The following is a 17386-nucleotide window of genomic DNA, read 5'->3' on the forward strand; positions in this document are numbered from 1 at the left end:
CCATTCTAGCCAAAAGCTGTTGTTGGGCCAAGCAAAGTTCATCTTTCTTTCATCTCTCTAGTCCAACATAAATGCTGTGAGGCCGTTTTCCGAGCCAGACTTTTCCTCCAACAAAGTTTCTTCCCCTCTCCTTTCTCTCTGAGGTCGTTTGAAGGGTGTGAGCTTCATCATCCCCCCGGCTGGCTGGGCCCTCCCTCAGCTCCCACAATGCATTCCTGTGCGTCGTTCCCCCTTAAGGTTGTTCAGCCAGCCAGCCAGGTACAGAGTTCGTCATCTGAAAGTCGAGCTGTTCTAATCAGAGCAAGTCGGTTCCCATGGCGATTTCCATCTTGTTTGCCAGCATGAAATAAAATAGTTTGGCAGCGATATGATCACAATTAGAGTTTTCATGCATATAAAGCACACAAACACTTTTGTTTAGCAGCGAAAAACGTGAGTTGTGATCAAAATCTATTTTACTCACTTGTGTAGATCTGAGACATATTTTTTCGTATACAGTACATGTTAAAATCTTGGGTGATGTGTTGACTGTTAATGAGTCAATGCCCCAAGGGAAGAGGAGCGAAATGAGTAAACAGCAAAGAGGGATGGTGAAAGGGAGACAATGGAGTGGGTGAGGTAGAAAGCACAACGGACAGCTGAAAGACAGGACCCGACAGAAAAACCAAAGCCAGAAAAGGAAGTGGGACGACGGGTGACGGAGCAAGAAGTGTGTTCATCAACCACTTTGGGATGTGCTTAGAGTCAAGAAAGGCTGGAGAGAGAGAGAGAGAGAGAGAGAAAGAGAGAGAGAGAGTTAATCTGCGGGGGAGACCCCTCCAACGGCAACATCTGAAACGGTGTCTGGGTGAGGAAACAGGCTCGTACATATAATACAATAGCACAGCAACACACTCAGACTGCTTTGTTGTTCTCCAATTACTCTTACTTTGTTTTCAGTGAGCTAGAGTTCATTTATTTGAGCTTTCTGAATTGTTTCTTAGCCATTTTTCTTTCTGTTTCCTTTCAAACTATTACCCACTCACAAACTTTTTACTCTGTTTGGCAAAAAGAAAAAAGCCAGGTCAAGAACGTCCTTGTCTCTTGGGAGGAGGCGTGTGTTAATCAAGCAAACATCCCTAATTCTGCACATGAAATCACATCATGCCATCTTTTCATGGACTATGATTGCTGATTGCTCGGCCCACTGCAGCACGAACGCTACACTCCACTGGCTGCAGCGCTGTCCCTCCTCCCCCCGTGATAATCCACACTTCAGACTCCTGGACAGATTTGATTAGGACTAATGTACAACATCCTAACATTGTCCACACCAGTACTCAAATATTGCATTTCAGATATTACGGTTTTCCCACATGTTTGTCTGTGTATGGATGTGTGTTTGCCTGGACGAGCCAATAAAACCAACAAATAAAAGCTGAGCATCGCGCTGTCACTGCTGCTCCAGGGTTGGTTTCTTTATTGTTATCTTACTGCTCTGCAATGCACCACGCAACCATCAGTGTGTGTGTGTGTGTGTGTGTGTGTGTGTGTGTGTGTGTGTGTGTGTGTGTGTGTGTGTGTGTGTGTGTGTGTGTGTGTGTGTGTGTGTGCGTGTGTGTGTCCTTTATTGCAAGAAATGCTCCAATCATTTTCATTAATCAAGTTACTGTATATATTTTTAAGGCTAATATTTCATTTTTCACCTTAAGCTAAAGCCAACAGCTCATATTTCAGTTTTTTATTAGACTGTTTGCCTCTTTTTTCACCGTGGCCAGTTAAGCTCAGGTTGTAAGTGAAGTTACACCCCACCCCCCGTCTCAGTCTGTCGTGTTCGCTCATGCACCTGCATGAAAGGTGGATTGGTATGGATCCAGACAGAGCGGCAACAGAGAGAATACACGCTCCAGCAGCTTTATCTCATTTTCTCTCGCATTGTCTTTTACGGCCCCAGAAAGCAGCAGGAGACGTGGCGATAACCTCCAGCAGTCTGATTTAGGCGCGTCCACCCCAAACTGATCGCTGATAAAATGAGTTCATTGGGGGTTAAAAGCTTTAAATACAGCTGCTGTTAATGAACAACCATGGACGTGTCTTTTGTGACACATAGATGAGTCTCAGGCGTCTCCTGGTCAGAGAACTGACTGTAAACTCTGACAACTGCAATGATGACATATCGTCATCACCAACAATCTACAATACTTGATTCCTTCTAACAATTTACCCTAAATTATCACGTCAGCAGTGATGAATGAATGTTATGAAAGTATTAAATGTCCCACATCATTTTTGCTGTGTCAAATTTACGAGAATAATTTCCTTTCCCTGTTTTATCTCTATGCAAACAAATGAGCTCAGCAAATAAACAACTATTATCTGGAAGCTGGAATAAAATTTATTCAAGGAAACAATGCTGTAGGGAAAAGCTCAAAGTGACAACTGCTATATGTGGCTGACTGCTCTCTGTAGAAGGAGACCCAGGCACGGAACCGTACCTGTATTTGTGATTTCTAAACTTACTGGTTCAGAAACAGAAACGCTGCATTCTGATAACAGCGTCGTCCAAAGATAAATATGCTGAATAACGATAGCAGCAAAAATAAAGCTGTACAATAAAATTAGAAACACCATTATGTAAAATCTCCTCCTCTCCATCGTATAATGTATGATCACATAACCAACATCATGATCAATAGAAAAGTATTTACACAACATATGGAGCATCAGCTTTGTGCTGCGCGTTCCCCAAGGAATTGAAACAAATCAGAACTAAACATATGCTGTTTTTGAAGGACAGACACGTCCTAACTTGAGATGTGTGTCCTCCTGGGTTCTCGTATGTTGGTTTGGTTTGCATAGTCTGCGATGTGCTTTTAGCGATGTGTGTTTAGCGTGTGTGTGGATGGGAGGCGCCACCATCGCATGTCACAGTACAGCACACGTTAGCAGCCTTCGTCCTTCAGAAATACTCTTCCCGCTGCTCTGAAGCTGCCCTGCGTGTGCCAAGTCCTCCATCACTTATTCATCCAGCGGTTGTCTTAAAACTTTCATGTGTTGGATGAGTCAATTATACATCTATAGAGACATAACATTTGTCACCAGGCGATGCAGACAGGCATCGTCTGGTAGTAGCTACAGGACAAATGCGCTGCAGTGCAATGCAGATCCTTACAGTACAGTAGCTGATGCATGAATGATAAGATCCCATCAAAGCGCCACCGCCACATCATTTCAGCTAATCTAGTTCTTTATGCTCCCTGGAAACCCTCAAAGCCTCCGCCAGGTCACTTTTGGTGAGTGAGAGGACTTTGGGGATTTATGGTGTGACTTTAAGGTTATGGGGTAATTTCTCAGCCCCTCTGAAGTAGTAAAGCACAAAGCAGCTGTTGCAGAATGAGGGAGCAATCAGTGTCTGCCTGTGAATTGTCCTGACGCTTTCAGTGATGGCGGACAACGACGGAGCACAGACTTTACACTCATTCCTGCACAGACACGCACTGCTGCGTTACGGTCCCCACAACACAACTCTGCTCCTTCTCGTCTCTACCCCAGCGAGCATTAGGCTTTTAACCTGACAAAGGAACACAGGAAATGAAAAGGCAGACAGGGAATCGTGTACCGACACGTTGGAGAAGGGGGGGATTAATAAGGAAATATTCAAATGAGGTGTCTGTTATTATTTAGCAGGAAATGAGCTAATGTTTTTCACCCACTTAAATTTGCCACAGAGGGGAAATGAAAGATAGAGCGCTAAAGGTGACACAACACCTCATCACCATACAGTATTGGAACACAGCATGAGAAGCTGCAATTACTATTATGGTGAATACCAGCGTGACATGTTTTCTGGGCTTCACTATGGTACCGCGAGTTGAACTAGACAAACGCTTAGAGATCTTGCATCAAAATGAACATTTTATGTTGAATGTTATTGCGTCAGTATGCGTCAGCTTACAGTATGAATGTATTTCCACACAGTACAGCTTCATTGTTAGACTACTGCCTGTGTATAACTCACCATTGAATCTGACGGCGCGTATGTGGCTCAGCAGCTCCTTGCCATCAATGCTGGCCATGCGCGGGCAGAGGCCTGGGTACCCGTAGCACAGCTCCCGGTGCATGCGGTGCAGAGCGTGGGCCATGGCGTACACCGCGTCCATCACGAACTGAACCTTCCCCTCCTGCTCATAACTGGAATCACGGCCGACTTTTTCCAAGCCTGCGAGAAAGGCAAGAGGAGAGAACTGAAGCAATCACAACGGCGTTCCAGTGGGAGCCATGTTTAATTTGAGTCACAATGCGAAATCCACCTAGAAGTGCAAACACAGCCACACAACAGAGTATCTTCTCTTAGTGGGCCACGTTTTACACAATAGTCTGGAACACAAATAATGGAACAGCAACAGAAATAGATGTGTATTATTGGAGGGAAAGAAATATACAACAAAGAAAGCGGAGAAAGTGGAAGAGATAAAAGGAGCCAACAGGTAAAGGATAAAACATAAATTGTGTAAAGAAAAGAAAGGGGGGAGGAAAGAAAGAGATAAAAACGCAGAGAAAGAACAAAGACGGGTTACCATCAGACAGGTAGGAGGGCACTCAGCTTGACATTGACAAATAGCTCCTTTCAGTCCATTCTCACCCTGGTAGCACAGTTACAGACCAAAGAACAACATGTTCTTTATTTACATCTTCTGAACCATGGATAATGGCGTTTCCTTGTACGAGGAGAAGGTAAGAATGGGTGTAGAATGTCCTGCTTCTGAGTCGTGACTGAGGCACTTCTTATGCATTCAACCACATTGTGCAGGTTTGTTTGTTAAGGCTGCTATAATTATTATAAGTGGTGGTGAAAACACGATCCAGTGGTGTTTTTGGCCCTGATGCTCGGATGATGCGTCCTCAGACGGTAATCTGGCCCTTTTCTGACTCGCACACGCAAAGAAGCTGCGAACAGGAAGCCGGGTTTTATGTAACAGCTCATTAGCATACAGAGCTAATGAAAGCAGAACAGGCTGAATATAAAACCTCCTTAATGCATTAAGATGGAAATCAGTAATTGATTACGACGTTCATTCTCTCTGTGTTGCATCCAAATAGCCAAGGAGTGAAGCAGCTTATATTCATTACTTCTGCTTCTGCACATATTTCATATTACCTATCTGCTTGGTTTTATAATAGCACACATCTCACAGTTGTATGCTTTTTCCATTACATCTGTGCCATGTGCTTATTTTCCTTCTGCCTCCCTCTTACTCATCTTACTCATCCTATCTACCTCTCCACGTCCCTCTATACCTCCGTCCCTCTCATTCGTCTCTTCGCTATCTCACTCTTGACTTCATTCACCCATTTCTCACAAGTAACAGTCACCTTCAGGCAACGCAAACCGAATCAAAACCCATCTGGTCTGAGCTGAATTAACAACACCAGAGGTCCCCTCAATCAATATGAGCATCCATAAGGAATTAATGGGCTTCTGAGAATGAAATCCAATCCACAGTTATAGCGTTGGCTGCCAGGTGCTTGGTATGCGCGTCTGGATGAGGCATACGCAGCACTTTTTGGCTGCAGCGCTGTGATGCTCATCAGTGTTTGCACATTCTACCTTATGCTGCTATCCAGAAATAACACACACACACACACACACACACACACACACACACACACAGACACACACACACACACACACACACACAGCTCTTTCCAAAGATTGAAATCTGTAACCATTCATTTTATGGCTGCACATTAGTTGTGTCTGGTTGTATTGAAGCAATATGTGGCGATTCAGAAGGCCACAGTTTAAGCAAAATGCACACAATAAAAACTACTGGCCTAAAGCAAAAGACTGAGGGACAAAAAAAATCTGCAGAGCCCTTTCCTTGCGCCAGGCGCAAAGGGGTTGTTGCTCATCGGAGTCGGCCAACGCTGTGTTTTGTGTATCACTGCCTTTAATTTGACATTTCATTAGAAAAGCAGGTGCACAAATGGCAGTAACCTTTATTTACCCAAGAAGGCATTCACCTTTTGGCCAAAAACCTGTGCAACATTTCTAATTACACACATTCACAGCTCAGTAGTTCCTGTAAGAGGAGGGAGCCGTTCTCATTAGCTTCCCCAATTCTGGCCTCAAGCCCAGCTACCACACCTCGTAGTCATATCTATATTTAATTGTCTATTTCCTGCCTGTCACCAATAATGGTATTGATTAAAATAACATTAAAATGTAGGTTCATGTAGCATGTTGCTCTATTTAAAGATGGTTTGAAACCACAGCTAATACTACCTGCAAGGTCTGTACACGGTTTAGGGTCTTGCCATGCCCTTGGGTTATTGTGGAACAGTGAAAATTATGCAATTTATGGGTTTAGGCCACTCAAAACTCTAGACCACTGTATCTAGTGGAAACAAAAGTGCAGTGGGTTGAGGCTAATTTAACTAAGTGACAGGTTAACTGCTGTGATGGACCCACCTGGGAGCCTCTTGTCGCTAATCTGTCAGTGGCCGAGTAGGATGGATACAACCTTAAACAAAGAGTTCATTAAAGTTAACAGTCTGACATGTTCCAGCACGCTTTTCAAATTAAAAGAGTACAAATCAGGCACTGAGGTAATTGAATTGGGCTCCAACTGGCCTGCTGCTAACTAATTTCAGCGGAGCGGCCCTTTATTCCCTCAAAGCAAGCTTTAAACCAATGCTCTTACGCTGATCAGACTCCGAATGACTTACGGTCGCTCTGATTCACATACTGTACAGGCTGCTGGATGCACAACCTCCACTCGACCTGCTTCTGGAGTTGAATGAAAACATGAGAGCACTTCAGCGAAGGTCTTCAATGTATTCACACCAGGAAATAGTCCTTTAATTGGAAAACATACATATATTACAGCTATTTGTCATCTGTTTTCTCTACCTCTATGAACTTTTAAATGAACTTTAATGCATGACAGTTGGGGAATATGGCCATATGGATGACTGCTGCAACACAGGAGCCTGCATCAATATAGACAGAATATGCATGCTGACGTCTCATCTGGTACATTGCTCTCACAATATGACAGCCAGATACTGCCTGGAGTTAATGGCTGCAGCCTCTACAGCGATCTGAAGGAAAACAGATCACCAACACACACAACATCACAGGAATGAAACAAAGGGAAACGTGAAATTCAACAGAGTAATATTTAATAATATTGTTAGTGTGAGCAGAGCACACCAAAGCATCTCTATACAATCTCACCAATCAACAAAAGGCCCTTGAGCTGCCTGGCTGATGCACTGCCATAATCACAGAGCTAATTATGCTAATAGTCCATAAATAAAGCCAAACAAGACATTAATTAGTCCATGCTTTCATAGCAACGCACCTTTACATAACAAAGTGGTGACACTGCATCCAAAGCTTATTTTTTCAGCATCATAATCACACCCTACAAGGCCTGGAACATTTGTTTAAAGAAGACTATGGTCAACATGAACTGACTTGTAAATACTGACAGTATTTTCTACACGTACTGTATATCCACAACAATTAGCACTAAATTAGCATAATTAACATTATGATGCTAAACCTGCATCATCTAAATTTGCATATACAGTATTTGTTGAGTGAAAAGAAAATAATTAAAATTATATTAACCGGGCCAAAAGTTTACTTTTTAGAATCACAATGACCTTGACAGAAAAAGGCCTCAGGCCAACTCACTTACTGCCCTTGAGTAGCTGAGCCAGAGCCCGGACATAAAAACCCCACAAAATGTCGGTGGAGAGACCTAAAGATTAGCCAGACACCTCTCATCCATTGAGACCAAAAGATTCCCCAAAAGCCTGGGAGCTCTTGAAAAACGGGCCCACTACAAAGTCCGAGTCAAAGAGACTTCTTTGCAAAATTTTCTTGCACCATTTCCTTTGGTTTTGGGTGTAGATGGTTGAATAATGGAGCCAAGTGCTTGTAATGGAAAAAGGCTACTGAACACACTATAATTAAGCAAAATTCTAAACTCTAAAAAGTAAAGAGGACTAGTGATTCTAAGAAGCTACTGTAATAATAGAGGACTGCATGTCTCTCTGAACCAGCCACCATCTTTCCTTTTGCACATCTGTAAGTCTGCATTCAGCAATTGAGCACATTCCAGTTCAGAGAAAAAGTAAAACAAAGTGCTGCACGGAGCCATAGATCAATGTGTCATGAGATAATGAGAATTTCTTTCTGCTGTTCTTATGAGATGTGAAACGACACGATGCATCATTAATCAGCATATCGCAAGAAAATGCAATCCTGCCCTGAGACAGTTAAACGACTGGCGCTGTTATGAGTGGTGCTAACTGGCAAAACCCTACTGTCTCCGTTTCCAGGGGTTGCATCAGGTGTTGTAATCAGAGCACGAGGTGTGTATGTGTGTGTGTGTGTGTGTGTGTGTGTGTGTGTGTGTGTGTGTGTGTGTGTGTGTGTGTGTGTGTGTGTGTGTGTGTGTGTGTGTGTGTGTGTGTGTGTGTGTGTGTGTGTGTGTGTGAAGACCACAATACAATACAGCAATAACTGGATCTGTCTGCTCGTCTTCAGCAGCTCATCACACGAAGGGAGCGGACGCAGATCTGCTCGCTCCCTCATGCACGTGATGCACACAGGAATATAATAAATAGACAAAGTAAACTGACTCTAACTGACCCTTTGATACGTGAACACAGTGTTTGGCAAATTATTACAGCGCGTCCTCGCTCGTGGGTGTGCCTGTGTGAAAACAAGGGAAAAGTGGAACAGATAAACAAGGAGAGAGGTTAGAAATGTTTGTGTATTAATACTGCATGCTCCCTGTCTGTCTTACACATATTTCACTCCATTCCATTTTCCAGCCAGCAGCTGCTAAATTAAATTCAGGCTCTGCGCTTACTGTAATGACATCAGAGACCACATGCAGCTTGGTCGGCTGGCTGCCTGCTACAGTGGAGCTGTAGCAAAAAAAAACAAAAAAAACCCAGAAGATTCACAATTCAAAAACTACATAAGGTCACAATCATCACCATACAGTTTCTGAGATTGAATATTATTTGTTCTTGTTGCGGAGACAAGAAGACCAGGCTTCTAGACTGGTGCACAACTTCGCTTTAATAAAAGCCACAGGCGCGGCTGAAACTTCGATAACGCAAACGCTTTTCCACTACGGTCTGTTTGAAGTTGATATAATCAGCTGTTTGTAGCACCTGACACCTGTTATTGTGAACTAAACGCTGGCTGAAACATGTAAACTTGAAAGTCTTTGAAAGTGCTATGGTTGGGCTCCTGTGCTTGAGAGAGGTCTTTGAAGAGTGGCTGCGGGTGGTATCTCCCATCATTACGCTCATCCAAAATTGAAACGGCATTTCCAGATATTACTCCTCACATCTCTCTGATCTGACACTTTGTCGGTGGAACAATACTATCACTCACATACTGTAGGTAGAACCACATATTGAATGATATGACACAAATCTAAAACAAACCTTAAAAGCAGAACTGAAGGGTTTAAATGTAATTTTGTGCAACAGTCTATAAAGAGTCCTACAGAATTTATGAATAATGTGCTATTTGGTCTTTGAAACTAATGCTCAACACTGAAAAAAAACCCTTGTTAAATGAATACGTCAGGTAACATGCCGCACATGTGTAATGAAAAACAGCAAAGTTATTCACAATAACAGTCGTTTATGAATACATAAAGGCCTGTTCTGTAATGTGTTCTCATCTAATGTAATTAAACTGTCTGAGAGGCAAGAATAATACTTATTCACTAAACTAACTGGCAGTGGAAGTAGAACGCTAAAGTGGATTAAACATAGTCATAACACCAAATGTAAGTGAATGCATAATGGAAGTGGGTTAGAAGTTTGCACATGCCCACAGTGTTCGAACAGCCAGGTTTCAGGCGTCAGCGACACCACTAACATATGAGCTGCACTGCCTCACTAGTCTAAGAGAAACACAAACAATACATTAAGGCAGCGAGGTGCGCCTAATGCAAGCAGGCTGACTGGCTAAGTGCCTTGATGGATGCCTTCATGGATGACTGTGCCAGCCAGGTTTTACACACTGCGTGATTGATGGCACCATGGATGACAGACAGACTAATGATTTGAACAAGCTCCTTAATTAAGCATCAATTAGGACGATGCGTTCAATGCCCTCCTCCGACAGTCTTGTCGCCTAAAAGTTTCTTTTCTCCTATTTTTCCCATTTGTGTTTTCTCAGGTGGGACCATATGCATACCATGCAGTGTATCTACACACCCGCACCCACACACAGGCATTTAATTTCCATTTTAAAATGCTAATGAGCTAGTTGAGAATAACTAAATGCAGAAATATATTTATAAGCCTCAAAATAATGCAAACTCACTTCACAGGGCGATGAATTTACATATAGGCTGCTTTATTAGTTTCCTGTCATTTATCAAACATATCCAAACTTACGGGGGATGACAGAATGGAGATGCCGCTCATGTGACAGGTTGAAGACATTTATAAATTGCTGTCATTATTAGTGTTGTCATTTCAACACCGAGCACATACTGCATGCATCTGCTTTGGGAAATATGTTTTTGCTTAGTTATAACCATCCCTATGTGGCTCTGGGCGAGCTCTAGGCCTAATCTCCCCAAAAGAAAAAAGAAGAATCGATAAGAGAGAGTAGGAAATGAGGATCAGACAGAGATGCTGCTGTACATGATTTGACAGGAGCGAACTAAAACCAGGGGTTACTGTATGTCAATATGCCACTGCACAAATACCATCATTAGATTGAGGTGTGTGTGTGTGTGTGTGTGTGTGTGTGTGTGTGTGTGTGTGTGTGTGTGTGTGTGTGTGTGTGTGTGTGTGTGTGTGTGCGCGCATGCTTTTGTCCCGTAATTGGTGCCTAAATTTCTTTATTCTGCACGGAATCTGAGATCAATGTCAAATATCAATGTTAAATATCATTTTAATACCAGCCAGCAGGAGAGTTTGTATCTCTGTGCGTAGAACCAGCAGCTCAGTCAATAAAATACAAAATGTGAAAAAGAATGTGTCAGGAAATCAAGCATCAATTTTTTAGCTTTAAACCAGTTTTCAGTTTTTAATCAGAGAACAGACAAGGACTCAGTTTGAAGCTTGTTGAATGACTAAACCGCTGAATAGAAAAGTTTCCAAAAAAGAAAATTACACTTCATGACAACTTTTTCTTACACTTGTAGCCGTGTTGTTTATTCATTCTAGCATGATCGTGATTCAGAGTCAATGCTGCAGCGACTTTGCTTTGTAAAGTAATCCGGTGACAGCCAGTCAAAGTCAAGTGGATTTGTAAGATGTTTGCAGGTGACTGAGCAAATTGCACTGGCACACAGGACAATAACAACCAGGCAGTTGCTTTGTAGCTCGATAAAGCACTTTCTTTGAATATGTTTATGGGATTAAAGCCCGACTTGCACAATGCACAATCAATGCACAATAACAAATGTGAAAAGTATGCATTAAATACATGAAGTGCATCACACTGTCCGGCCAAGCCTCAGTAACACAGCAACGCCAGGCGGCTCCATCCCAGACAATGGTCTGTCAGGGCCATAACAAGGCTCCACACCAGCTGGAGAACTGTCTCCACGGTTGTTTAACCTTTGTGATCAACCGTTGGCTTTATGGACCCCAGTAATTATTATGCCAATGTCTTTCCACCATTACTGATAAAGACAGAGAAAAATGAAAAGCTTATGAGGCAGAGCAGCTCTTTAATGACTGAAGGACTGTACTGTAGCTCTTGCAGTTGACTTTATTTACTGAATGAAAAGATGTCTTTTGGAGGCTGCTGGCGCCTTCTTATCCTCTTTCATCTACTCTCCCTTCTCTTCCCAAGCCTCACACTGCAGCTCGGATGTTTTCTGCTTTGTAAAGAGCAATTTGCTGCATAACACCACTTTTTATGACTGATGCGATGCCACTGACATATGTGCCTAATATATATTACATCTCTGCATTATTGCGGGTATATATTACTGCTGATAGTACACACAGCTAATATAAATTATTTATTAGTCATTATTCATAATATGCTGAATCTGTGCTCACCACCTCTCCCTCTCTCTAGCCCCTTTCAACTTTTTCAATTTTCTTTTGTCAGTCCATTCTTCTCCTAATCTCTTTCCATGCACAGCTTTCACGCCAACAAATAAACAAGAAATCTCATTTTAGTTGCTGAAGGAATGTGTGTTTTATGTCAGCGGGCTTCCCCTGAACACACACACACACACACACACACATACACACACACACACACACACACACACACACACACACACACACACACACACACACACACACACACACACACACACACACACAAACTAGAGTGAGGGAGATGGATCAAAAGGAGGCATGCAAAGGCAGAGGAAGAGAGAGGAAATAAATTGGCTCAAACAAAAGCTAAAAAAATCTAAACAATAGTAGAATAAAGAGGATAAACATAGGGTGAGATTATAGAAGGATGTCTGAGAGGAAAATGAGACAATAGCAAAGAGGATAGTGAAGGTGCAAAACTTTAAAAAACAGACATTGTTATAGAAGACAAATCATATAAGGGTTTGTTTTGTAATGAGACGCAAGCCAACACTGCGTATGTGTGTGTGTGCGTGTGTGCGTGCATGTGTGCATGCATGTGTGTGTGCGTGTGTGTGTGTGTGAGCAGTGACAGAAATCCACACACATCTACCTTTATGCTACACATTTTTACACCGAACTGAAAGAAAAGACCAAGGACAACAAACGCAGCAGTAACCATGGTGACGGGTTTAGCTCCAGCTCAGTGTTTGTCGTCACATTGGATTGTTTTTTAAGAAGCGTCTTCCTTATAATCACACTTTATGAAAATACCAAGACCATCAATTTAAACTGAAGAAGAAAACAGTTGCCTCCATTCGTTGTCTGTTAAACATGAGCCGTCCCTCAGAACAGAAATAAACAAGCCGCTTGCTGAAGTAGGTTTCGACTATTCAGACAATGTGAAGCTGCTCAACGTGTTCATTGTTTCGCAAACTGAACAAACTGAAACACTTACAGATGGAAAAAAAAACGTTAAATGCCAGCTCAGACATTCATAATGTGAAACAAGATGGTGAAGGCAGTGGAGCATGCTGCTGTTTAAACAGACTGGAAGCATCCAGATAAGCGTTGCTGCTGCTCTGTCTGTCTGATGCGGGAGCTGGAAACGTCTTGCTACCACAGTAAACCGGCGCGGATGTGTACATTTAAATATTTACAACGCTTCCACTGCCCCAGGTGGCCGCAGACTTTACACTAGACTCAAACAGCTGCGTTAGCGCACGTCTCACGTGGAATGAGCGCATCCTGTCACAGGGCCTGTGTATAACAGCAGCCTGCCTGTGTGTTGTGGTGCTGCAGTGCCCGTGTGTGGCAGGGCCACAGCGAGCAGCCGGTCCCCTGGACCTGCTCAAGATGGATTACCCTGTACGGGCCTGTGACTTACAGTAACCGTGATGGATGGAGTGGCTCGGCCACTTAGGATGGCGTGAGCTTCTTCACGCGCGCCCACGTGGGTGACGCCTTTCTGCCGACGGTGAGAATGAGCACGTGCCGGGTTCCGTACGCCGGCGCCTCATCGATCAGCCAGTCCGTCACACGCGGTTATCACAGTTAGATAAGCATATCCTCGACGACAAGACAAGAAAAGCTCATTTCCCCCGCTCCTCATCTCACCTGCCAAGCAGTCATAAAGTCCTGTGTGTCCGTCTCACCGCCTGCAGTCTGTCTCTCTCTAATTGTCCATCAAGCTCTCCATCTGCGCTCGTCTCCGTCTTCGGCCCCGAGGCCTTTTCACGGGGGACTGAACAGTTTATCCAGCCTGCGAGCCTAATAACTCTCCTTTCCCCATTGACCTCGTTAGGATGTGGTCTATTTGCAGCGAGTGAACATGCGTTCGTGTGTGTGGGACGTGTGAAGCATGTTGGGCGAAGTCGAGATCTAATTAAGGGTGCATCTGATGCAGACGCCTCGGACACACGGCCGCTGCTGGATAAAACATCTTCTAAAGGGAGTTCATTTATTTATTAACTGAGTAAGCTTTTCTTAATGTTTAGGAAGCACAGGCATCAAACTGCTGCCTACGACTCTTTACAAGATAATTTCCCCATTAATAAGACTCTGTTACGTATGAATTATTTATTTTAAGCTTGGGAAATGTAAAGATTCATGCGCTTATGTGTAGGCATTTCATAGTTGCCTGCTAAGTAGAAGGGAAGTTACAGTACAACCTTTATTAGGCCGTCGCAGTCAATATCAGACACTGATTACGTTTGGTGATATACAGTCTGTGTCCACTGTAGGGAACAGAAGGTCACATTGTGCGTGAACTTTATGTCAACACCCCGCGTTAATATTATAATGAGCCAATAATAGGCGCCATCCCTCAAGTGAAAGCGACTCCTTACAGCGTGGTTCCTACTCGCGGCATCTGCACCACGTGCTCGAGGAGGCGGAAAGGCCTCAGAACGAGTGTTACTGCGCCCATTACAGCCAGCGTGCAACAGTGAATGCATCCATAATCAGCAATGCAAAAAGGCAACCATTCAGCTGCATAAAATATGCATGATTAGAAACCGCTCTAGAAATAGCTCTTCTAAGAAATCATAACTGCACTATTAAACAAAAGTACTAATGCAGCACTCTGCCTCATTTATTGTCCTAGCTTACATTTATTTCCCACATTTACTCTGAAATATAGCAAAATAACACAGAAGAGTCGTTTTTATGGCCGTACGAATGATCTAAGCTTTGACTAAGAACATCCCAAATGGAATGGGAAGCATTTGAGATTTTAGATTTGTTTACGATGAGAATTAACAAACCTACAAACAATCATGTTCATTTGTATGACTGTATACTGTAAACATAAGTCGTAGGTTTATACTTGAATGCTCAGGGATAAGATTGACAAAATCTGACAGTAGAAAAGATAAAAAAATAAAAAGGAGATGTTGGTATTGGTGTGACATCCTCAGGGTCACAGAGGTCACGGCCAAGACAAAAGACCAAATAATAAACAGGGGACCTGTGGTCTAACGCTTGAAGCCCCTGTCACAACCTGTGCTCCTCACCAGTATAATGGACACGTTGACAGACAAAGTAGAAAGAGGCGTGTCTGCTTTGCATCTTTTTCATATGTGTATGTGATTTCAGAGATCAGTCACAGCGCGGCGGGCTGGGTGGAGCTGCTGATTCTATAAGGCAGACTATGATGAGATTACAGAGAGCAACAGGAGGGTGGGTTTTATGACCGTGACCCGACGCCGGTGGAAAAACCGCAGCACGGAAACCAATCACAGCTGCGATCTGTAATGTACTTCATTTAAATGTATTTACAATTCAGCCTTCATCATTTCACTGCAATTTCACTGAAATCATGCACAGGTCCTGCTCTGATCTGTTCCACTCGAGGCACCAATTTCCAGCAACCATGAAGCGAAATGTAAAATACATTGATTTGCCGAGGCACCTGGTGATCCTGTGGCACACGATTACAGCTCTGAGCCACTGCAAAGGCTGTATTTAACTTCTCTGAAAACTGAACAAATGCCTCATACAATACATGTCAGTGTGAAGTCAGTTGATAAGCCTTTATATTGTTAGATCTACATATTATTCCAGTAGACATTCTGTGTTGGAGACCAGATTAGTTTATGTATCTAACAATAAGATGAGCTTGTGTGTGTTTGAGAGGACCTGTACCGCCATCAAAACAAAAGCAGTGAAGCCTGACGATCGGCTGTTGAAGTGATTAACACAGAGTCTGTGCACTCGCTCGTGATATCATCGGTTGGAACTACAGGGAGTGTTTGTAAGCATTTAAGGGGGTATGTAGGTGTATCTGTAATCTGATGTCTGCCTCAGTTCACTTCCCCGTGGGCAGCAGACGCCTCAACATCACTACGTTTGCTTCTAATTCTCTCCATGACACATAAACATGCGTAAAAAGCAGTCAAAGTAATTGGACGGACTGAGGCTTGTCTTGTGTCTATCCTTTTCTCGGATGTGTGTCTCTTTCGCTTCCTCCGTGCCTCCTTCCCTTCTCAGCCCAATCAAACGCAACAATCCCGTCCGTTCCCACATGCTCCTATCAGCTGTGTCACCACGGCGACCTTGAGCAGCAGGCTGCTGATTGGCTTCTGTGTTGATGATTTAGAGGTTGTGAACCCCAGCACTTGGAATTAATGGACTCTGTCGCATGACCACAGGGTCCCCGACACATACACGCCTACATACACAGATGCCACAGCCAGTAATAGACGGTCAATGGGAGTCACAGTCCTTACAAACCTAATTACGTCAACTAATGGCAGGCGCCAGTTGAGGAATACTCACGCTAGCAGCAGCACAGACACACACACACACACACACACACATATATATAAACATACAGATGCTCTCAGACCACCTAGGTCATATTAAACCTGTGATAAGTGGAATTATTTTGTCTTTGTCATCATACTGTACAACAGCAATGTGATGCTTCTGTGCAGCCAGTGGTTGCTGTAGCTGCTGTCAAAGTGTTACCACAGCGCTGCCTAGAGCACACACACACTGATGAGCTGCAGCACTTGGCCTTGTTTAAAATAACAAGCTACGGGTATTGTTACGTGACAGACAATGCAGGTCAAACTACACACACACACACACACACACACACACACACACACACACACACACACACACACACACACACACACACACACACACACACACACACACACAGCACTCACTATACCATGACGGGAAGAGGTGCCCCTTTACAGCGTAAGACGCACATACTAGCAAATCCAAATTAACATATTTACAAACACAGACTCCAACAATTATTTCATTTGCCTTTAAGCTTTGACTACACAATTGCTCTTTCTGAGATGTAACGCTCCTTGGAGCCTAACTGCTAGTGTGATCTGTGCTTTACGGGTACTTATTAGAGCCAGCGGTTCCACTCTGCAATACAGAAACTAATTAAATCCCCGTGTTTATTCCTGTTGCCAGACTGTCAGAGTGGGAATGCTCCAATGAAGCCGCAGAGAGCCGACAGTGATGTGGCAGATCTGAGCATCGCCTGTGTTAGCCGCCTAATTGGAGTCTATAAGGAAAGGCCATTTTAAGGTTGAACCTTGTGAAAAGTTGAAGCTGATGTTACAGTAAATGTCACAGACATGATAGAAGCCAGAGTTTTTAGCTTGGACCTGTACATAAAGTAGGTGAGAAGTTGAACTAGTCGAAGGCCTCTTCTTAAACTGGCCACACAAACATTTATAGGCTCTGTTAAATACTTTAACAAGGTCCTAAGAAGGAGAAAATGGACCATAATACAGACTACATATTTGTCAAACCCACTGTAGGGTCTGGTGGAAGC

At 43.3% G+C, this 17386-nt stretch overlaps 1 protein-coding gene across 5 annotated transcripts in view; it reads right to left on the reverse strand.

The window, feature by feature from the left end:
- The window catches only part of grm8a (glutamate receptor, metabotropic 8a), a 135244-nt gene that overhangs the window by 23382 nt on the left and 94476 nt on the right, over nt 1–17386 (reverse strand). For all 5 annotated transcript variants that reach the window (XM_055512153.1, XM_029163606.3, XM_055512154.1 and 2 more), the window contains one exon: nt 3998–4198. In XM_055512153.1, the coding sequence (XP_055368128.1) occupies nt 3998–4198 (201 nt within the window). The remainder of the gene's footprint in view (nt 1–3997; nt 4199–17386) is intronic.

This window comes from Betta splendens, chromosome 9 (genome assembly GCF_900634795.4).
Source record: "Betta splendens chromosome 9, fBetSpl5.4, whole genome shotgun sequence".
NCBI classification, from domain to species: domain Eukaryota; kingdom Metazoa; phylum Chordata; class Actinopteri; order Anabantiformes; family Osphronemidae; genus Betta; species Betta splendens.